The sequence below is a fragment of the Pseudoliparis swirei genome, chromosome 17 (assembly GCF_029220125.1).
Source record: "Pseudoliparis swirei isolate HS2019 ecotype Mariana Trench chromosome 17, NWPU_hadal_v1, whole genome shotgun sequence".
In the NCBI taxonomy this organism is placed as follows: Eukaryota; Metazoa; Chordata; class Actinopteri; order Perciformes; family Liparidae; genus Pseudoliparis; species Pseudoliparis swirei.
Window position 1 is genome coordinate 7209736 of NC_079404.1, and position 24060 is coordinate 7233795.

Sequence of the window (24060 nt, forward strand, 5' to 3'; positions counted from 1 at the left end):
TAAACAAACAGATGCCTTCGAAAAAGCATACTCGTGGAAAACAGGTTTCTGGCGGTCAAAAGCTCCTCAGCCTCAAGTGACATTGGGAAAGCTGTTATTTGCTCTAAATGTCTGGCTCAGTCAATCGGGGGACAAGAATCGCCCGCGCCCCTCACAGTAGTGTGCAAAGGCTATGTTTTCATTCAACGTTATGAATCAATCGGTTAATCAGGACACCATGCAGCTAATTACAGAGCGGGTAATCCCTGTTAAGACTCTGAGGTGCTGACCAAAATACATTTGAAACACAGTGAGGTCAATGAATCCCGAATCGAGGAGCAGGTTCGTGGGCACCAATGGCACTGGAGCACCAAAAGAGAAAAAAGCATCAACGTAAGAGCCTTCTATGGGCATTTTATCACCAAGAAATCTGTGAGACATTGCTGAATTTCGGGGGATGCACTGACGGATCGGTTAAAAAAAACGCAGGATGTCTGAAAAAACTACGCTCCTGCTTACAACACCAATCCCCCCTCCTCCGCCCTCTGCTAGATATGAATCTCCATGTCAGTGTCCGCTTGCTGCAGTGTCAGCAGCGAGGGAGTGAGATTTCTTTGTCTGAGGGAGCGAAAACAGTCTTGAGATTGCTTCTCCTCTGCAGACACAGTAACTGCAGTTTGGCACATAACGACCCCACGAGGGGAGTCTGGCTGCCTACTTGCTTTTACGGAGACAGAATTGCTGTTTTTATAGCCGTGCGGCCATGAATCTGCAACGATTAAATTTGCATCTGAAGAGATGCAGGCCGTGGTTGGTATGTAGGGCAGCAGCAGCGATATTGTTTACTCTGAAAGAGCACACGTTGCATACCGAGGCAGAAATATGCTCCGAGCTTCGTGAAGGCATGTCGTAGCCTCGGTGACGTTGGAGGTTGCTGCAGTGCTAGTGTAGCCAATTCATGCTCGGAATGTAGTTTGAAATGCTGATTTTATTCACGCATTGTGGTTTTGTAAACTGCTCTGCGAATCAAAAAGTTGTATCACGGATAACCAGTTTTAACTTTTTTTTTTTTTTAAACACGTTGATAACGTCAAACACAATTTAGCACACAAGCTTGAAAAAATGTGGCACTTGGTTTGGAAGCTCAGAATGTTATTCAGGGTGGTACATTTCATCTGTATGGTGGCACTACGTGGATACACTATGGTATCACGTTGAAAATCACGCACTGACTCAACAGATTTCAGCTGACTGAACATGACGTGGCACCCATTTGTGTACACTGCCATCAATTACAGGGATGCACACACTGGACAAAATGTGGGACGGAATGGTACTTATTTTGGTGGATTGAATATAATTATTACCATGAATAATGAAAAAGGCATGTGTGCAGAAAAGGCTGCCATCCCTGCAGCTTGAAACTGTAGCCGACTTAATGTTGTGCAGCGTAAATCAAGTCTCCTGAGGCGTCACAACAAGCCTGCAGAGCAGAGAGCCCCCGACCTCGCCATCTGTCCACAGGTCGCGTGTAACTTATTCACTCAAATGAAGCAAGCTCAGACAATAAGTTCATACAAGATCAGAAATTGTATTTGGCAATTTTTAAACAAGTGCATACAAGTACAGCTAAAAGCATTTCAGTTTTGCCAAGTGCTCGTAGAGTAGCATTAGTCACATTCTACGTTAAACAGGAACTGCCACCAGACCTAGAAGTACATCAAGAATTTTGTTAAACATCAACAAAGAGGAACGTAGTCCATTATAATGAGTACATACCTTTATCTTCAAAAATATAGAAACACAATGTATTCAAAAATCAAAAATTATACAACCATGTTTACGAAGTATACTCTTCCCTTGGGTCCAATATGTACAAGTCCGTTAGTTTGTTTGAATGGTATGTATGTGATATTTATATATTTATACTCATATTTTTGCATCCCCTCCCCAAAGAAGTGTTCAAACAAAATCATGGGTCCCTCTCCTTTTTTACTTTGACGTCTCCTGCAAGGATGGTGGCGATTTCTCCTTGCATGAAAGCCCACGGTACGTTCGAGCCAACCAGGGGACATTTCTCTCCACTTGGACAGTACACTTCACCCGTGGCACCTTGCTGCTTTATGCTTTCCCTCGAGCACGGGAAGCAGAACTTGTGCGAGGGCACAGACGGGCACTGAACAAAGTGTGTGTCCTCCAAACGCTCGTGGCACAGCGTGCAGCACAGGGGTATGCTGCCGGGTACCGAGGAGTCCGGAATGCTTTGGGGGTGCACTTGGTCCATGCCTGGCACGTGGGGTGTACCTGCACCAGATGCATCTCTCTGCTGCAGCCGCCTCTGGTTCATGGAGGACGGTGACAGGGGGCTGTTGCTGTTCCTCCGAGTGGTGGAGTGGACTTGGTTGGAGTCCTTGGGGGAGCTGTTCCCACCTGCATTATCCGCCGCCATGATGAGAGCCGCCATGGGGGACTGGCCGTTCTGGGCCGCCTCCGGTGGGGTGGTGCGGGAGTGGGGGGATATCGTGGAAGGGGGAGCGGCGAAGCTCGGCGGGGGAACTGGAGGCATTTTCAGGCCGTCAGTAGGTGGTGGTAACCACTGCTGTCCTTCTCCGTTGAGCTTGGCAGCTGTCCCCTCTCCGTCTGGTTCAGGAGAGGCTTTTCTCTTCATGCTCCGGGGGTGCTTTCCTCTGTCTGGAGGTGGGAAAGGGTTAAACAAAAGTAGTTGAGGTGCACTGCTCAGACATGGCTCAACAATTACACGGGTGGAGAGCAGTTTTGCTGTTCCCTGCTGCACCACAGGCTGCAAAACCATAATAACCTAAATATTTCAAATATATGTGTTATGCACCTTGCATTGTTGCAGACCTACTACTAGAATTATAATTGTGCACGTTATAAACCCATTCTATGTGCACGACTGAGTCATGGAAGATAATTGAAAATAGAAAATTGCACGAAATGACAACAATATGTTTTGATATTTCAACATCACTGGACGCCTACCTGACTTGGAAGCCGGGGCGCTGGTCTCATAGCCCATAACCCTTTGTTGCATGGCCGCATGGTCCTTCTTGAACCTGTTGTCGAACGTGTGCAGAGCCATCAGGTCCCTCACCGTTTTGCCCTTCCCCATCCAGTCCGGGTCAGCCCGGTTTTTGTGGCTGTCGGAGAGCTCCGGCGTGAGACTGTCCGGCCTGTGCTTCTCCTTCCCGTCTCTGTCGTGCTCGGTGCTGGAGACCGAGGCGGGTCTCTTGCCCATGTCGGAGGGACTACCGCCCGCCAGTGCGGAGGGAAGCCCCATCTGGCCCGGTCTGCCGTTGACTGCGTGCACGGGGGGCATGTTCCCGTTAACCAAAGGCACTAGATTTGGGGGCACCGTGCTATTCCTGCGCGGGTTGGGGCTCTGGCGGTTCAGCTCTGGCGGCTCGTCGGGCTTAGGAAATCCATTGGGGACGGGGATGCCGTTCGCCTGCCTGCTAGACTGGTACTCTGGACCCAGCCGGGGCGGGCGGTCGGAGGAGAGCGGGTAGCGGTCCAGTGGCTGCGGCGGCCGGGGGTCTCCCGCCGCGGCGTGGTTGATCGCCTGCATCTCTTTGCCGGGGAGCTGCGACTTCCCCGGCCCGGGAGACCTGCCCTCCTGAAACCCGTGAGCCCTCTTGAGCTGCCGCGCCGTGTCGATGACAAACTCAATGCGGTCCGCTCCCTCGTAGTTGACACATCCCCTGCAGACGGGCTCGGTAAAATCCCAGATCATGGCCCACGGCATGCGGGGCAAGTCGCATAAATAACACGACTGCCTCCTGGAAGAAGCTGCGACCGCCGCGGACGACATAGCGCTCGTCGTCGACCCCCCGAAAAGAAACCCAAAATGATTTTCCCTTTCCCTGCTTTTCCTCCGAGCTCCCTTTTTAAAAGCCAACCAAAGAGCACGTTCCGGGTCGTCGGAAAAAAAAAATTACAAACGCGTCTTCTCCCCACTTTTAGAGCAACAAGGTAGAAGTTTTAGAGGGAGAAGTTCATGTCGGTGTGTACTTTACTACGGCGCTCCTCTATCTATCTCCACCGACTCTCTACTACTGGCTCAATGTGGAGCAGTGACGTCACCGCGGAGCTCTAAACGCCTGCTTCCACTTCAGTTTCTATTGACTTGATTTCTTCGACAGACCCCCCCCCCCCCTCTCTCACACACACACATCCTCCTCCCCCCACAGTTTACTGCAGCCTCTGTCAGTCGCTTCTTTTATTTTTTATTTTAATTTCATCACTTGAACATCGGCCAAAACTGCACCCAGTTCAGTCTCACCGCCGCCTCCGACTGGAGGGAATAACCCACAGCTCCTGTTATTATGATCAAACCTGCACAAATATGGCACCGTCGATATCAGCCTGCCTGCAGCGAGGGAGATTTTTTTTTTTTTATGAACAAACGTGGCTGTAGGTTAGCAGTAGACCGCCAGGGGATACATACAAAATATATAAAAAGAGAGTCGCCAGCTCCTCCAGTTGACTGCTGCTTTGTCCTAAATTCAGAGCATTATCCGGTTGAGGCTGCAGCTTGTTTTTCTCACTCCTCAGCGCCTCGACGCCATGAGCTGCTGCTGCTGTGAAAGGGATGAGGTGGGTCGACCCTCGGGAAAACAAGTGTAACCCAATGTAAAATTCTAGAAATATACATTGAACCTCGAAAATGTTGTGCAGCAAAAATTAACCGTGTTTGGTTTGTTTGTTAAAGCAACACATACTATTTATTAAGCATATTTTTAGAATTATAATTTGTATTTTTTTGTGGCCATTTTTTCGTGTCCGTGTACCAATATGAACTCAACACGTAGCCTACTGACTTGAGTTTTTATCACCGGTTAGACAATAATTTGCTGCCCTGTTAATAAAAAAAGAGAAAAATCCGCCTCCGTTAGCCAGTAACCAGGAAGCTCTGTCATGAGGTGGGGATTTCCAGCCAGTGCGTTGTAAGCTTCAATGGATCAGGGTTACACATGAATATAGCTCTGCCCACATGCGCCGAGGAGTCACTCATCCAAATCTGCCACCACTAAATGAAATTACACAGGAATGAATCAGCCAGTCGTACTCCTTTTTGTTTTTATTTGTTTTTAACTAAGCTCATAATCAAACATACAATCCGCAGTATTAGTATAGAGTTCTAGCAAGATTAATGATTAGACTATTATGTTTTACATGATGGAATGAAGAAAAACTGTTTCTAGAAACGGGTCATATGCCAAAAAAAATCCCCTGTTGTAAAAGTGTATGTTTGAACTGGAGGAGTGTCCCAGCAGTTCAGATTCCTCCCTCTCATCTGGGCTCATTCCAACTCATTGCAGCTTAGCCTCGGGCTTTGGGTGAGGCAATGCGTCTGTAACCTGCAGACACAAAGCAGGATATGTTTGTGCAGGTCCATGTGACTTTGGAAAGAGGAAGCAAGATGTTTAGTCACGTACCCTCATCAGCCTCACCCATCTACGGGACTTCAAGCCGATTGGCTGTGAACAGAGCAGCACGAGTGGCCACCAAGCAAATACAATGGCGGTGCCATATGATTTAATGGGATTGTTTTGTCACACTGAACAATGCAACACAATAATATCCCAGCGCTCTCAAGTTTTGAAGACAGGCAAGAGTGACATTTCCATCAGCACCCATCAGCACCTGGGGGGGTGGGGGGTGGGGGGGGGTGCTAGTGAGAGTGTGCTCACCTGTGCGCGCATCACGGCTGGGCGTTGCGCGCGCCGGCATCGAGCCGAGAAGAGTTGTTGACTGGGGACGGGGGGGGGGGGGGGGTGAGCTCTGCGGCGACCGCGATCGACATATTGAGCACCCCTGCATTCAAACATTAAATAGCCGAGTTTTTTTCAGCGTGAGAAATACGATGTGTGGCGGGAGTGCGTGAGTTAAGACCGAAATGCGTGAGTCTCACGCTCAATGCGTGACACTTGAGAGCCCTGATATCCCCTTTAGGACATCACATGGTTTGAGTGGCGTCAGTTTCTCTGACTGTAAACTACTGTATAAACACACTGTTTCCCATCGCCGCTTTCTCTGAATCCTTGTTGGGTGAACAACACCAGGAAGTGTTGCAACGCTTTATGACACAGTACGCAAATTACTGTTTGTGAGGGGCAAAATAAACAAATTCCTTCCTTGAGATTGGTGGGAAACCGTTGCCTAATGCTTTGATCCTCTGGTTTCCACTCAGCCGATTGTTGTGCAAGCAAATAGCGACACACTATTATGCAAGACGGAGGCATGCTGGGATTCAATTAAATCCTAAATGACCCACTTCTATAATGGGAAGATCTGTTGATTTAAAATAAAAGCTGCAGCAGAGGCACCGTTGTACTGAGCGGAGAGGAAGTCAGACATGGACAGATGGCTCTGACTGACAATATAAAGCACGTATACAGACGGCCATCGCATGTGAGCCACTCAGCCAGGTAGCGTACATCTGTAATGCTGTTTTAAACTATTTATTTTTCCGAGGGGTATGTCAAATGAAGAGCGAAAGGTCGGTGACGGCCAGGGGAATACCCAACATGTGACAGCATTGCAGACCTGATGAGATGATGCTATTTTTCTTCTATCCCTTTCTGAGCCTGTTGAATTTTATATTGGCCATCTTTTATTCATGGGAGTGAATCATTACAAATTATTTTTGAAGTTTTCTGCCTAATCCAAACACAGCACTGGATGTTTTCTTCGTCCTTTTCGTCCCTGTTTTTGTCCTCCATGAGAACAGCATTTGTTTTATATAACCCTCTTTCAACACAATTGCTGCAGAGAGCACCAAACTCCATTGTAGCATGTTGCACAGACATAACAAAGGGAGGTCAATGCGAGACGTGTAAGGACGTATTACTGCAGTTTAGCAGTTGTTGTAGGGACCCACCTTGCAGATTAATATAGCTGCACAGTGGCAGAGGGTGGAGGATGTCAAGAGGGTGAATGTAAGGACTAATGTGCATGAATTACTGAGCTCCTGAATGTCACAGAGACAGGTAACCATGGAGATTATCACAGTACCCCAACTACCATATATATCCTGTTCACACTGCTATTTTTAGCCACAGATTTGCTCAGCAAGGATTAGAGTGCAGATAGAATTTGGGGAGCTGTGACGGATAACGCCACAACATCAATCTGTCAAATTAGCTGCATCCTGTATTTCAATGTTAACTGGAACTTGTTTTATTGATTTGTCTGAATGGATTAACACCAGATCCTGGGCGCACGTCGTAGAAAAACGATGTGCAACGTAAGGCGCAGAAACACAATTTGGACATTTTGAAGGAGTCTGTTTTGATTTAGGTTTAAAATGGTGGAATTCAAATAAAATGGAGGGTCGACGGCGAAAGTGAAAAATGTGCTGGGCGGCTGGAATCTGGGGGCTGGAGGCTGCAGAGGTGATGTCATTGGACCAGAGCAAGAGGCGAGTGAAAAACAAGTCTCTCTCTTTATTCTGATCCTCTTTGCAGTCCCGGGGGGGGGGGGCTTGGCAGTCGGCCAAGGCAAGGGCTGCTGGGAAATGGCAAAGGATGCCAAGCAGGCCCCACCGCCAACATTAGAAGCTCACATCTTTGTTCTCAGAAACCTGGTGTGCTGCCAAAGGCCTCATTTCGGCTCCATGGCATGATTACACTGGATGTAGGCCAACTACTGAGAGCTTGCTCGCTCGCTCTCCCTCCCTCCCTCCCTCCCTTTCTCACTCTCTTTATGCACCCTCCCTAGGCTCTCTCTCTCTCTCTCTTGCTCCCTCTCTCTCTTTTTCCACTGCCTTCAAAAGCTTTCTGCCAAACATGCAGCAGTTGCCATGGCTGCAGAGAAAGGAACATAAAAAAGTGAGTAATGAATCAGGCTTGGACCCAGATGTGCCACATGTGTATCCATTTAGAAAAAAAAAAGATGGTAACATATCCCCTTAATCTGCCGAGCTCGTCGGGGACAGACAACTCAGTAAATAGCAGAGGGTAGGGGAGGAAATAATCCCCAAAGAAAAATGTAAATGAACATTGTTTTCACATCCATTTTTAAACCGAAGGTAGTTGCAGAGTCTGCTTTGGCCAACAGGAACAGAAAGATCTGAACTTTGCTTCTGTAATGCTTAAGTAAACTTGCTTGCATTGTGAGCTGACGACATAACTTCCCATCCAGTGGAAACCCCCGAAATATTTCCAGACATTGATGTAAACAAACCTCCCCCGGCCTCTTGTTGCAAAATCAGCACATCGTTAGAACTGGTCGAACCCGTATTTGAGATTAGATGGGCCAATTCACGAGCTACTGTCAGAATATGTAACACCTGCATATTTAAATAGCTTCTCACTTATTGCCCTTAAAAGGCGGTTTCCCTCCTGACTCATGGTTGTTATGTTTAGCTTAGTGAGCTGAGCTGTGCAATCATTCCAGCTTTGTGAGCGACTCAGTCCAAATGTTAAAGATGTCATTCTGCTGTAGGCGCAGATACACACGTCACGTACTATCTTTGAGGACAGGCATGGACACAATGCGTTCCCCAACCCCTTAACCTAACTGTAACCATCACAACTAAATGCCTGACATCAACCCCACACAAATGTCCTCACTTTCCATAAATGTCCTTGCTCTGAAGGTTTACAACTCAAACTGGTCCTCACAAAGATAGATGTACAAGTACACACACATATATATATATATATATATATATATATATATATATATATATATATATAAATGGACTATAGTAGCACTGCACTAGTTTCTGCATGGCAGGTTTGTTCTTACACCTTGATAGATCCTTATGCAAACCCCCCGAGAGATGCATCCAACTTAATTATGAGCACCGTCACAGTAAATACGGCAGTATGAATATGTATGTTCAGTCGGTGCCTGAATGCGTTTAAATGTGTTACAGGAACGTTTATATTTGGACACATAGCTTTTTTCCCCTCCAGCTTCGTTTCTTGACAAAGGTTACATTTCTTTCTTTTTCTTCTTCTTATTGCGCCAAAAAACAAAAGAGGTGTATTTCCCGTGTGTTATGTAACCTCTTCCTCTGAGCCAAATAAAAAACTTTCCCAAAGTACGCTTATTTATTATCGGAGCTCCAGTCTGTTTTTGAGCAGCCATGCTAGAAAATGAACTCTGACATTCCTCGGCACAGAAGTTCGCAACAGTGGACCCGGGTGTTGTATAATTCACTTGTCTTTTTCACATCTCTACCTTTTCTGTCAATAGTTTGAACTCCCATGTGATTTGTATTTACCTCTTTGCATGTATTTATTCAGTTGGATAAAACTCTGGTGAATAATACCTACAAAATATGTGCGAACATGCATATGTATTACTCCTTTATTTAGAAGATATTTCAGGGTTGCGACTGGAAGAAGATCAAAGTAACATTTGCCTTGAAAGCAGAAGGGTATGCAGAAAAATGTCTGTGATGTATAGAAAACAAAATAGCATGACTGAGAGCAAAGGAAACTAAAAATAGCAAATACTGACCCAATTGAAAAACCTTGAGTCTCGTAATTTTGGGGGAAATGGTTCATAGATAGCACGTAGCTTATCCAGATCGGGAAAGTAGGATAAGTAAGATCATGGGGAAATGTGGCTGTGATGCATCGTTACCTTCGCATTCTGCGGAAGGTTATATTTTGATCGCTGTGTATTTATTTATTTGTATGTGTGTGTGTGTGTTATTCGCATAACTCAAAAAGTATTGAACCGAATCGCATGCAATTTGGTGGGATGATTGGTTATTATCCGGGGACCATTTGATTAGATTTTGGGATCGATCGGGTCAAAGGTCAAGGTCATGAAAAAGTCAAAATCTTCTTTTTACCATCAAATGTTCATACATAATTCTTTTGTGATGTTTACCACAATATCCGGTATCAAGTTACATCAATTTACAGTTCCCCACACTCTCATGCCAAGTACCAAAAAAGTGGCTACGGCGAAGGTATGCGCTCTACCGAGTGCCCGTTCTAGTTTACTTATGTTGTGGTTGCACTTGGACAATGATCTCTCTTCAGTTTTCCCGCAATTAAATTCTAAACACATTTACTTTAAAACAGCCCTTTTTTGGTCGTGGTCATAAATCTTTCCTGCCCTCCCTTTGATTGTCTGGTGGTTTATGGAGGATGTTTCATCATGTGCTGCGAGCGTCCGTGCAAGAAATGTCCTTCCTCCCCTATCCATAAAAGTGCAAGTTGTCACGATGGTGTGGCATTCATTATCCGCCTGTGGTTTCGCGAGCCTGGCCCCTAAGCAGCTGGGCAGCATCGGTTGTCACATTCAGCCTCCCGCCGCGGTGAGAGGTGGGAGGGCAGAAGATGAGCGCTGTCCTCCTGTCTGTGTGATGAAGCCCCCTTAACCACAGTGTCTGGGCATCTGGGCGCACGACGCCTCACCTCCCTCATCCACATCAAAGCCTCGTCTCAGAAAACAGCTCGCTGTGAGGAACTGGAAGAGAAAGTAGAGCTGGAATGACGAGTGCAACCGTGTGCGTGTGAATTCACAGTGGAGGATAATCACGGTGTATTCCAACTTGGGTCTTATTTTTTTTCTAGCTTTGGCCATTAATTGCCTTCGGTAGCCTGAGGTTGTGTTTTCAGTTCGGTTTGTCAGCAGGAAGTACGAGAAAAGAAAAAAAACACTGGCCCGTTTTTTTTATCTTGAGCCTCGGAGAAAGGGAGTCGCATGGGCCAAGGACGAACCCATTACACGTTGCCGCGGATCCGGAATCACAGGGCGGTAACGCAAAAGAGTCTTCACTTTTGTTAACATTGCGAGATAGGACATCTGTCCTTGTCTTCTATAACATTTTCCTCACAGCATGCTTCGTTTAAATCTGGAACATGTCCACGTAGCAACAACAACATCTAACAAAGCAAAAAAGGGAAAGTCAGATCTGTTGCGTCCTGGTGATGTCTGCTGTGATCTCTTTCAGCCGACACACAGGAAAACTCGTATGCAGGGATATGATAGGTCAATCAAGAACCCGGCCTGTAAACTGTGATGGATGTTCACAAGCAACAGTTGGGGTAATAATATTCCCATTCATCCAACCGGGCATTGGTTTAAAACTACAGGGGCTGTGACAACTGTGGCTGCCCTGTAAGTAAATGAGGCTAATGTTGTCTTTGCTAGCAAAAGATGGCAAAAAAATAGCGAGCCATGCTGAACAAATGGCTAATCACAACAAAGTGTTCGAGGAGTAATGCGACGCAATTGTATTCAACACCGTAGATGGAAGCATTGCCCATCGAGGCTGCGAGGCTGTATTTTTATTATTATTATTGTTTGGAAATGAAAGTGATGACAGCTTCATTCACCGCAAGCGATCTGTGACAAACCGGCTTTGCATCAAATATGAAAGATGTTGTCATACATGTGTTGTATTACTCCCAACAGGCTCATAGTGGATAGTCCAGTCATAGTCACCACAACAGGCTCAGCCATAGTAACACTGTGGGAAGCACATGGGATTAATAGCAGAGCCTTGACGCAACAGTTAAGTCCCACGAGCGAAGGCAGCGCTGTGGGAAAGTTCAGCGTCCTTGAAGGAGCCAGATAAGCCGGAGGTGATATGAACCCCGCGTGTTTGTGTTGTGCACATTTGTAACGACTACGAGCTCGCTGCTGATAGAGAGCCGTCTTACGCCATGTGTTCACAGAAAAACCCGCCTGTCTAAAGGTCACGTGGAGCTGCCTGGGTGTGGTGAGCGCTATCTGTGTGCTCTCAGTCGGTGATGGTAACAGAACTCTGGGTGCTTTACACTGTTGACATACAGGTTTGGACAGAGGCTGTTTTCAAAACAGTTTTTTAGAAGAGATCGTTACGTCTGCCCCTCCTTATGGTGAGTGGATGTGATCCACATTGTTCAGCGAGCTCACAGATGTGTAACTTGACCTTGCTCTATGCGAATCACTTTAAAGTTCTCTCTCTCTCTCTCTCTCTCTCGGAACAAAGAGGGATAAAGTTCACCTCCAGCACGTTGCCACACAATGGCAAGGAGGAGCCAGACGGCCTTGATGCGGAAATGGTTTCCCACTGACTGACACATCTGGCTACACCCAGGGTTGCCCTGAAGAACAATCCTCCCCCCCCCCCCCCCCCCATTCAAGACTCATATTTTCTCTCATCAACAAACAACTTTGCAAAGACTTCATTCCAGCCTTCATTCTTCTGCTTTCTCCTCTCCTGATAGGAAGAAGACGAAGAAGAAAACAGCACTCTCATCGATAGAAAATGTCGTTGCCTCACGACAAGACGAGCAAAGTTCACCTCCCATGTGACCGCAGCACTCTCACATGATCCTCGCCAAGTTAACCATTTACAGCGAGGGGGAAGAGGAGAGGCTCATTCTGGGTAAACGGGGCGCTGCGTGTGTTCTGTTTGAACGCGTTAACCCGGCCATCCCCTGCCTCGCCCCTCCGCTCGTTAACACACAACATGCAGCAACATGAAACTCGTCGGTCTGCAAGTCATCCTCCAGCGAGACAAAAGCTGCTTCCTCCTGCCACTGAACAATGCGTGCGGGGCGGTCAGAGCAGTGCTCCCATTATGAAACCGCTCTGTCACAAGACGAGCGGCTCACAGGAATGCTGTTGTGACACCTGCACTCTGTTGACTCAAGGGTTAAACATTAGACCGCTTATACACACACACACACACACACACACACACACACACACACACACACACACACACACACACACACACACACACACACACACACACACACACACACACAGACAGACTTTAGCTGGCAAAAGGGCGGGAGCTTTAACGGCTTCAGTCGGCAGTTGTGTATTTATCTTTCCACTTTGGGCTTGCTGCATCCTCCGCCACCTCCCAACAGTCATCCGGCTTATCAAAGGAGAATTCCTCTCTCTAACTGCAGCCAGGTGCGCCTCGGTGTAATGATTCACACAGATGCAACACTCGACTCGTATGATCGGAGATCGGTCACGTGTGTGTTGAACGTCATGCACTGATCTTTGGCTCGGTGCTGGTGCAGAGGGTTCAGCAGGAGTTCAGCACGGATTCATTATTCACGGGTTCCGGATGGCCTCCTCCCTCTGAAAAGGTCCAAGTGCTTCGATGTTCTTCCACTGGTTATCACCCAGTTACATTTCATTTCATTTTTCTTTGGATGTGGAGCAACAGAACTTGAGAGGAGGTTTATGTATTCATGCGCTCAGTGGGGCCAGTGTTTAACGTTAGCGCAGGAAACGCATCGGTGTCGTTCTTTACAGAATGGTGTAGGCTACTCGGTTTAACGTGTTGGCACCGCTTTGAAAAAATAAAAATTCTAGGAAAGCCGAGCCACTTGGAAATCGCATGACTTCCTGAATCTAAATCCAGGCCGAGTCATCAGACTGAGTCTGACTAGCAGCTTTCATTGAGGGGTGTAAACACTGAATGTCAGGCATGTTTGCCAGAGCCGGTGTTGAATCAGGCATTAGCACTCATGTAATGCCTGCAGTGAACTCAAATACCCCGGCAAAGCCCCGATTATATTTTTCTCCCTGTCCTTTCATAGTACGCTGTGAACTGGCGGGACTCGTGAAAGGGCCTTTGCACACTCTCCACGCTCTATTATTGTTGTTTTCCAATGCAGTCTGCATTTCCCTCCAACCATACAATAACAGGTGGTAGCTTCAGGCTTTTGGTAACCTGCAATTGTGAGCGGAAGTGCGCACACAGCAAACAGGAAAAACCGAGCAAAGGTACGACACCAACAAGGGGGGAGAATCCAGAACAAAATCCCCTCTCATGTCACTTCAAGCTCTGTTGGCGGACCGTGACCTCATCCAGAGTTTACACGCAGCCGCCTCATGCTGCTTTGTTATCTTCAAAACTTGCAGAGCGGCACATTCCAGTCCTCGGCGACAACGGAAAAAATAAATAGCGTGCAAATCCTGCTGCGCTTTGAGAAACGCAAGAAATGAATACTTCACCAAGTGCGCACTGTATTTCAAAAAGCACAAAAAACAACATCACACATGCATATGCAAACACTTTTACAAGCTCAAGTGCAAAGACGTATGTTAGGTCAGTTGTGGACTCTGATTGGAGCTTTGCATGTCTGCTTACTCAGCAGCCTGCACCTAGCTCAGCTCGCTTTCAGTCTTTTTTTAAACAGACCACAGGGTAGTAAATAGCTACGAGGAGGATCACAGCCTTCACAGCTGATTGGCTTGATGCTCGCCCGACATAAACAGGAAGCCGGCCGTGCGAGTCAGACAAAGACGAAAGGACCAGAGACGAGCAGAATGCGGTGGCAAGACAAAGAGAGCATGTGTAGAAGGAGCCTGACTGGTTTAGACGAAGAAAATAAAAGGTATTTCTCTCTGCACCGTGTGGCTCATTGGGGAATGCTACTGTCATTCAGCTCTCTGCGTCGTCAGCAGGCAGCGTGCAATGATAATGGCGATGACGTGTATTTGCAACAATAAGGACAGGAGACCATAACATGCCACTCATAAGCTGCAATATATTCATTCTGTGGTGTCCTATCATTACTCATTACATGTTTTTGCGTGCACTTTGTCGAACTGGAAGAGTGTGAATGAGATCAACTTGACATCAGACTGCTGCTATGAATTTAGAGACCACGCTCCTGCATTTATTTTCACTTTTTCAGAAAACGATTGTTGGACTTCAGTTTCAATTAAATTTAGTTTTAAATTACATCTATTTATTTATATATATATATATATTTATATATTTCAGTTTCAATTAAATCCCATTTATTTATATTTACAGTTTCAATTAAATCTGTACACATAGACATCCCTGCCCCAAAACCTCACATCGGACCAGGAAAAACTCCCAAATAACCCTTCAGGGGGAAAAAAATGGAAGAAACCTTCAGGAGAGCAACAGAGGAGGATCCCTCTCCAGGATGGACAGATGCAATAGATGTAATGTGTACAGAAGGACAGGTTGCACAACTTCTGTATTCTGCAAGTGAAGCACACAATGACTAAAACAATTTCACTTCCCAGTAATTCAGCATTTTCGGTTAAACACGACACAGGTTCCGGTTTTACATCGGCTCATAAATGTGAGTATTTTCAGATAATGTCAAGAATATACACATAATTAAGAGCCGTCGCCGACAGGAGTTGATAACGTCCGCTGATTGCGTTGAATTCTGTTATCTCATGTTAATAGCTAACTATTGTGTAGCCTCTGCCAGCGCTGCGTGCACAGCGCTGTGCTGTTGCATGCTAGTCAGAGGGCACAGGGTGGAAATAATGAGTGACATATCAGCACTGCTACCCAAAGAGCTTTTAGATAAACACCCCCCTCCTCCTCCCTCCCTCCCCCGCCAACCTACTGTCCCCCACGCCTTGCTTTGAAGGTCAGATGAGAAACAAGAGAGAGCGCCAGCGCCACCTCCAACTGACTGGTTCAAACAGGCCCTGAGAGGAAGGGGGGGGGGGGGCGACGTGTGTGTGGGGCGTGGCCCACTGAGCATGCCCAGTGAGGAGGAATGCCATGTGATGGCAACACAGTGGGCTCTCCCATCTGCTGATGCAGTGTGCACTTCTCGCCCCGGGCCCTTTTCCATCCAGTCTAGTGAGCAGCCAGATCAATTTACTGGGGAATGAACACAAAGTCAGCGGCTGACACACATAGCCACACATTCTTCATGTACGACAACAGCTCAGCGACGCAGGGCCCTGCACTGCAGCAGCCAGTGGAGCACGCATAGGAATTTACTCATGCATACCAAAAATAATAATAATATAGTGAGCTTGAATCAAAAGGATGATATATTATTCAGGGAACTTCCTCTCTGCACAATGTTTTAATCTCGCTGCACGCAAAGCTCAAAAACCAGGAGAGTCAATATTCTCTCTCCTCCATCCAAATTACGGTAACATCCTGCTGACTCATTCGGTCCACACAGGCGGTGAGGTGCCTTCATTTATCATCGTGGCGGATGTTGATGGCCGCTGATGGCGTTTACGGGATGAATGGCGCTGACTGACATTTTCATTGTTGAGCCGTGTGCCATTTCGTCACTCCCCTGTTGCGCTAAAATGCCACAACAAGAAGCATCAGTTGTGGGGAATGCTATCATCTGTCTCCCCACACACACACACACACACACACACACAGTAAGACCACATGTGTGTTTTCCCTCTTATGAATAATTGAGGAGCCCTGCATTGTGTCGTTGAGCAGGCGCTGACTAAGCACTCAGGGTGGCACTCTTAACTACTGTGACAAAACGGTGTGGTGTTAAAAGTGACATTTAAGGCTTATTGACGCTAAGGCGTATTGTTAGGCTACTTAGTTGCCTTGTGTACAATAAAGCCGACGCACACACGGCCGGCTCCAGGAAAGCTTCCAAAATGTGAGCTGGTGTGTTCGAGTGAGAGCTCACGAAATGCTAATTCCCTCAGCTGAATGCAAATCAAGGTGCGATTCGCTTCTATCTGCTCGCTCTGACATTGTATGAATAATCGAAACATATTGTGGTGGTGATCTAATGTGTTCTTTTATTTGCAGAGTCACGCCCGTGCTTTCTGATATGCTAATGCACTTCCCCTTGAGTAATTGAGCTGTGCTTTAGAAAATCAGGCCAGGCCTAATGGCGCATTGTCCGTATGATGATCAAAACGCAGCCGGGGCGAGAATGAGATGTTCTCCGATGATCCACCGGCGACGGCGATAATGAGGCACTTGAAGGGGTTTTCAGGCGTGACGGACACTGCGGACCGGTTCAGTCACGAATCCGCCCAGGGAAGCAGGCGAATTTCATCTCCGGCTTTCGTCCCCTGAACCCACAATTGGATGAGAATGTTTTATCGGAGCGAAATGTCCTCCGCAGACACGTCCTTCATCTCCCTCCCCCTCTTTGACCCTCAGCCCCAAACCATTACAGCCCCCTCCAGACTGAGCGCTGCCCTTTGCCAACCCCACCCCTCCTCATCTCTTCCTCTTGCTTGAGGGTTTCTAAATTAGGAACATCTGACATACTTGCCACCAACTCGAGTGTCTCTCTGCAACTCCCCGTGACCTCGATCCACCCTCTCACAGTGGAATATTGTACACACTAATCTTCCTCTAACACTTTATAGCTTTACAGCCCTATGTTCAACACAACCCGTGACCACATGTACACGCAGACACTGCCAACAAAAGACCGACAGCTGCAGTTCAAAGCTCAGCAGCAGCTGCGTTCCATTGTCTACCCGGGAGCTGACTGACATTTGAAGCTGGCGATGGCCGCCTTCAAATGCTTCTATTCTTTCTCTCGCCTTCCCTCTTTTTTGCTCCATCCGCCCATCTTTGTCCTTCGCCGCCAAACACTTCTCATTCCTGTGATGTTTGTGGTATCGCTGAGGTCTGCCTAGACGCCGCAGTGTTTCGGATTCTGAAACGGTAACCAGGGAAGCGCAGAATATGCTCCTTATTTGCCTCCCACAGGGGGCAGACACTCAATCCAACCTCCTCACTGTCAAAAAGGAGTTGGAGATATACTTGGCAAGCTGTGTTTTGAGGCCCCCCCCCCCCTTTCCTCACCCCCATTGCGTGTATGTATGTATCTTTCGAGCCCTTCATTTCCCAGAAAGGAGCCCAGGATTTACGAGTGCATGAGCCGCCGCAAGCAACATCTCCAGAGAAGGATGAGTGTTTCCTGCAAACAGTTGGGAGGGGAGGGAGGCGCTGCTGTGGGTGTGGGGGTGGACAGCTCCCATAGAAACACGATCCAGTAACACTTGAAGAGCGTCATCAAGTGTGTGTGTGTGTGTGTGTGAGAGTGTGGGGCGTCTTTCTGAGAAAAAGCCCATGAGGCCTGCAGAGCTGTGATTGACAGTTACCTCTGCTGATTATTGCCTCTCCGGGACCGGCTCTCGACGACAGCTGCATGCTTCATACTCACCCTGAACTGTTCCTAACTTCAGGTTCACTAAATATATGTCCAAAACTCGGTTGACAGCTTAAGCATCGGGTCCAAATCCCTCTCGCTCCCTGTCTTTGTTTCTAGGAACAGAAATCTGACACCATTGCCCAACAATCCAATCAGCTGAACCGACATGTATTTGCAAAGTAACCGAGCCCTTCGTCGTTCCTCTGTCTTTGGGTGCGGACGTGAGGAGCAACGGTGACCTCATGGTGAGTTGTGTAAGAGCGCGGGGAGAGGCTTGGAAACCGAGCCATGTGAGACAAATGAAAGTGCTGATGCGCCCGAAAAGTGAGCCAGAGCTTCTGGAGGCATGCAGATACAAAAACCCCGGCAGAAGTCAGATGTCAGAGGACACACCGGGACTCATCGAAGCGCTGTGGACGCTGCGTGGTGAAGGGCCAGATATGGAGGGGGGGGAGGATCTATTCCAGTCGAGAGAGAAAGGTCACAGTGTAAGCTGATAAAGGCAGAAGGCAGAGCTCGGGGCTTCTTCCAGGCCAGCTAGTCAGCTGACGCCTGCAGCTGTGTTTGGAACATCAATATGAGCCTTGTTCCCCCCATCCCCCTCCCTTCCTCTAAAACTCTCTTTCTCCCTCCCTCCCTCTCCTACTCACTCGACATCCCTTCTTCCCTCCGCCACCTCCTCCTCCTCCTCCTCTCCCTTCATGCCATTTCCTTTTTTTTCCCAGCTCTGATTTATGAAAGTAGGGCATGTGCCCATAACTGCTGCATCAAGGCACATGGCTGAGCCTCCAGAGGCACTGAGGCTCTGGAGGCCCAGACAACTGCACCGCATTGCACAATCGCCACAAGCAAGCTCTGTTATATAAAGATGGGGCCACGTTGGCTCCGTTGTTTTTGTTTTTCCGGTTCACCCTATCTCCACCTGTAGTTCCTGAACCGCACAAATTCGGAAAGACACGCTGTCCTCTGATCTTTGATGTCAGTTAGCGTGACCTTTACCCGAGGACTGAATGCGTCAGCCTAAGCGTCCAATTTCACAGGCTGGGAATTCATCGAGCATATTTGGAGCGGTTTGGGACCGTCTCCAGGAACTTCAATAGCTGTTTTGTTTTGTGGAGTTTGTTGTTTTCAGATTATTTCACTCATTCCTGCGCGGGACTTTTTTTGTGGGGAGGTGGGGGCTTTGTGTGAGAGGTTTATTGTTGAGAAGTATTGGAGCATGAGAATAATGTAACAAAGAGGGCGACAAATGCTTTGATTTCAGCAGCGAGTGTGAGTATGTTGTTTGGGGATGACAATTAGTCCAAAATGAAGCACCAAGGCACTTCACGATCAGTTTCCATGGCAACAAATCAGACTGCTCAGTCGGGGGAAGACAGAAAAATGTGTTCTTATTGAGCGCGAACAAAAGCATTTTGAGCCACAAGAGACAACATATGACAGTAAAAAAATGCATAATCATGTTGCGGGTAAGAGGGAGGAGTTTGAGGCAGACTCAAGGTCGGGAGGATTCACGAGAGCATCCGTGCGAGTGAACAGCTTAGAGGGGTAGGTGCAGGCACGTGCACAGATAGAGATAGTGGTGCTCAAGCACCAGCCCCTTTGGCCTGGATGAGAAAAGTGCCCTTTTTGCTGGAGCCACTTTTTTAATTCTTCAGTATTTAAGAATAAAAGTTACTCTCTCTGTCATCAAGTCCCCCCAAATGTGTTTTAATATCCGACGGGGCATTTATTTGAGTTATTGTGAGAATTTCGCCCCGACATGCTCCGCGACGCTCACGAGCCCCCCCCCCCTCTCTTCCCCACGCCGCGCCCCACCCTCCTCTTCCTCCTCCTCCACTTCCTCCTTCGCGCAGTGCTCCTCGCACCACCAAACGGGTGCACCTCCTTCTCCTCTGACCCGCAGCACCAGACAAACACAGGGCTCTCAAGTTTTGAAGACAGGCAAGAGTGAGAGTTATATAACACAGATGATCGTTGAAGTATTGATTGAATACACATTGCTAATGACTCTTTCCTTTTAGCGTTTTTTTCAGCGTGATAAATACGATATGTGGCGGGAGTGTGTGACTTAAGACTGAAATGCGTGACTGTCACGCTCAATGCATGACACTTGAGAGCCCTGCAAACAGGTCATGACGGTGTTTGTCCCATGACGGTGTTTTGTGATAAATCAACCACAACATTAGCGCTGCTGAAAACATGATGTCACAACTGGTCCGACGTTTCCTAAAAAAATAAACAAACAAAAACTCACGAAATCCGTGATTTCAAAGCCTTGTCCAGCTGTTTACTGACGTTAGTTAGTTGGAGAGAGAAGAGATAGAGAGAGAGAGTGGGCCTTAATTTGAGGACCACTACTCTTGGCTGTCTATCAATATCGCTCATTTTGAAAATGACGTAAGAGGGCAATACGGATCCGTATCAGACCAGCGAGGAGGGCAATACGTGGCTGGCATGACGACCCATTAGCCAATCAGAACGCTTGTTGTTGCTATATAATAATTCATCTTTATTCAAAAAGAGAATGTAAGCTAGCGGTCTGATGCTGCCAGAGGAAACGTAGGTCGAGGACAGCATCATCAGTGTAATGCTGCTTGTGCTTCAACTCTGTCACCATTTTTTTTTGGCATTGGGTGCCCTTTTTTTGGGTTTGAGCACCTGCCCCCCAAAAGGTCTGTGCACGTGCCTGGGTAGGTGGAGAGTCATTTTTAATCATCTCACACACAGGTGGGGTTTTGTGTGTGTGTGTCGCCTTATTTTGAAAGATCCAAATGGCCCAGACAGCCTATTGGACTACAGGACAAATCTCCACAGGGCACACATGAACCTGGGCTCAGACGTGAGTTCAGCTTAACCTCCCCTGTCCCTTCGCTAAACCTTTGCTGACTCGACAACGGGCCTGAGCCCCCGACACGCCATCATTTCCAGCTGAGGGCTTTGGAGCTGGACGTTGTCCGATATTTCTGCCTCCTTGCGAGTCACCGCAGGCGGCACGCCCTCTATGTGGTCGGTGCAGCCGGCCCTGCGCATGGTACGACACTCATTACTACAAATGTTCTGTTCTTAAAAGGGATCATCAGAGCTGCTGCTGTTTAGTATTGGGCACATCACTTATGTTGCTGGATTCTTTTGTTTGCGTCTTTTCTAGAGACTAGAGCTGCTTTGTGTTACTATTCTCGGTCAGGAAGGTGCTCAGATAAATGGAAAACATCTTTTCAATCCAAACCTGAATAAATGTGTTTTTTTATCTTTTTTTTTCACCATCAGATATCCCCCCCCCAGCCGGATTCTCTCGCTGTCTTTGTCGAGGTCCTCGTATCTTCGACGCTCCCTCCCTCCACCCTCCTAACACCCACGCTCCTGTCCTCCACTTTCATATCTCAGCTGTTACTTGGCAACTGGTCCCAGCTGGACCCAGCATCCGCTGCGTTGCCACGGCAACGGAACACACACATACACACATACACACACACACACACACGGTAAACATATTGTTTTTTGGAAGCCTGCATGCACAACAGAGCTCACATGTGTATTCAGCTCTCGCTCGGTGCTGTAACAGCCGTCAAAGAAGCAGCGCCCCGAATAATCTATGTGGGAATGATTGCCAATATAATCTCATGCATCTGCAGCACTTTACACCTGCGTTCGAGGGGAAATAAAAAAGGGAGAGAAAAATAGATTTGGTATTGTACAACGTGAAGTGATGGCTTGTTGATTCGACAGAGTGATTTCCTCCACCTGGCTGCATAAATCTACCTTTTTTAATATTTTCAGTTTTCACATCCTTTATTAGTCACGTCTCGCGTCACCATACAATTACAGCCAAGATCCACTCCCAGCCTTCAGCGTATGGATCTGGGAAACAAACCTCTACTCCACACTCTGGATAACACTGCATCTGTCGTCATGGCAACCTGATCCGTCATCTGCGGGGGGGATCAATTGATTCATTATTAAGTGAGGCGCAGCCCTCCTTCTCTGCTTCCAGTTCACGTCTCCTTTCTCTGCCTTCAAGCGACCATTATTGCCCACTCTGGGCTGAGGAATAGAGAGCTGTCAAATCGTCCTCCTAGAGATATAATTCAGATTCCACCATGAATCTGAAAAACAGTGCGCACGTTGGCCGGCATGAAAGGCTCAGGGCCGCACGGCGTGAGGCGGGTAGAAAATGCAAATTGTACGAGATGTTCCATTCATTCTGTCGCGCGTCATAACAAAATCAGAATTGATCCGATCGGATCACAGGATAAATGCAGAGAGCTGACCTTAAAATCAGCCAGAGGCCATTTCCCACATGTGGTCGGGATTTTGAATGAGGTGGAGGAATGAGGGCGCGAGGGTCTTTGTTGTATAGACAAGATGAATTAGCATCAACTGAAGCTTCGAAGAAGGGGGAGACAAATGTAACGCGACACACATCGCCTGTTCAAAACACCGCTTTGAGGAGCAGAGCATTTATATCTGTGGGGGAAGGCACGCTTTGATGATATCCCTTCTCATTCCGGTCTGTCCTCCATTGTGTCGTGTGGCTGCACACCTAAGTAGAGCCTGGAGGCTCTGGGATGGGTGGGGAGCTCCAGTTTCTAGGAAGAGAAGCTAAGGGGAAAAAAGAAAAAGGAAGACAAATGTACATTATTGGAAAATGTGCGCTAAATGGATGATGTCAGCTGCGGCACTTTGACATGTTAATGTCATCTCTGAGGGAATTACATCATTAGACCTCTTTCCTGGCCTGGCTCAATGCTGGGAAACCTCCTAATGGATGTCAACAAGCTGTCCCTCTGGAAGAATGGAGCAGGGGGATGGATGGAGGTGGTGGGGGAAGGGGGCCGCTTTCACTGAGCTATATGAGAGCGAGGCCTCACACCGAGCGTCATCTGCGCGAAAAGCCCACGGTGCATTTCTCTCCACAAGATGAACTCGATCTGTGTTGCAATCGCCTGCGAGCTCCACCCAAACGACGTCGCCGTGCCGCTGGACCCCACACGACCCGACGTGTAGCGACCTCCGCAGGCGGAGTTGTTTGTTAATTATTTCATGCATGTATAATTACAGGAACACATCGTGTTGGCAGCGTGCGAGCCTCCACAACGATTGTGCTTCTTTCAATTTGAAAAGCTGTCAACGGTCGCGCCAATGCAGCCGCCCAGAGATCAGATGCTGTACCCAATAATTGATTCATTAATCATCTACAAGCCCATTAAATTCAAATCAAGTCCAGCAATGCAGGCTTTCTGGGAGAAACCAAAATCTCTCCAATTGACTCTTCCCTGTGAAATCATTTATGGCGAGAAATAGCTCAAAACCAGATAAGGATATTCAAAAGAAGCCTTTTATATGCTAATGAAAGTAGTAGTGTGGTTGGAAAGCAAACATGAATCGCTCATATTTTATAATAATAATATCAAATCATCACAGAAGCTGCAAATAGAACTCCAACCAAACATGGAGGGAGATCAAGGCGGTTGTGTAAAATAGGTCAGATGGAGGATATTGATGTCGCTCAGCTGAATCTCAAAGTGAACCGGGGCTGCGTCGCTGTGAGCTCACATGGTGCTCTGTTGACATGAATCAACAGGGTTTGCGGAGGACTGAAATAAAAGGGGTAAAGTGGGGAAGTAAATTGCGGGACCGGTCCAATCAATGTCAGTTAGGTAATCAGAGGGAGAGAACAGAGGAACGAGGGGTTTCTTCCGCTGTTTGCTGCGACCGTCTTATATATTGACAGTGAGTTCAGCTGCATGGCGGATCATCTCAGCCTTGAAGAGGATTTGGCGGTGAGAGAAAAGCCGAAGGATGGGAAAGAGCGGCGTGGCCGCAGCTTAGGATCACTGATCAATTGCAAGGCCGACCGGTATTGCAAAAGCATTGGGGGCACAGGAGCATCATATTTCCAGAAGGACACAAGCAGAGCTGGCGTGAGAATCGTTGCGTCCGACGTGGCTCAATTATCCTCCTCGCCCTCTTGAGGACTTCCATTTGCGAGTGGAAGCCCGACTCTCCGTTATTATCTCACTGGCGATGAGCCTAATCTCCCTCGCCAGTTCTGAAAGAAAAGCAGATTTGATGTGACAAATCCAGGGCCCCCGATGACAAATAAGTCAGGAATTTGCTGTGATAAGTACCACTCACTTCATGGTGCGCCTCGCTTATAGACGGGGAATGTGGGGATATCTGCTTC

General features: G+C 47.6%; 1 protein-coding gene and 1 long non-coding RNA gene across 2 annotated transcripts; both read right to left on the reverse strand.

Moving 5' to 3' along the window:
* Positions 1-1550: 1550 nt before the first annotated feature.
* irf2bp2a (interferon regulatory factor 2 binding protein 2a) lies at positions 1551-4086 on the reverse strand. Its single transcript, XM_056435435.1, has 2 exons — positions 2983-4086; positions 1551-2670 (listed from the first exon to the last, which is right to left on the reverse strand). The coding sequence occupies exons 1-2, from the start codon at positions 3809-3811 to the stop codon at positions 1952-1954; spliced, it is 1548 nt and encodes a 515-aa protein (XP_056291410.1). The 5' UTR covers positions 3812-4086; the 3' UTR covers positions 1551-1951.
* Positions 4087-5065: 979 nt separating this feature from the next.
* Positions 5066-18192, reverse strand: LOC130207048 (uncharacterized). Its single transcript, XR_008834225.1, has 2 exons — positions 17824-18192; positions 5066-5360 (listed from the first exon to the last, which is right to left on the reverse strand). It is a non-coding gene; the product is annotated as an uncharacterized LOC130207048 (long non-coding RNA).
* Between the last annotated feature and the right edge of the window lie 5868 nt (positions 18193-24060).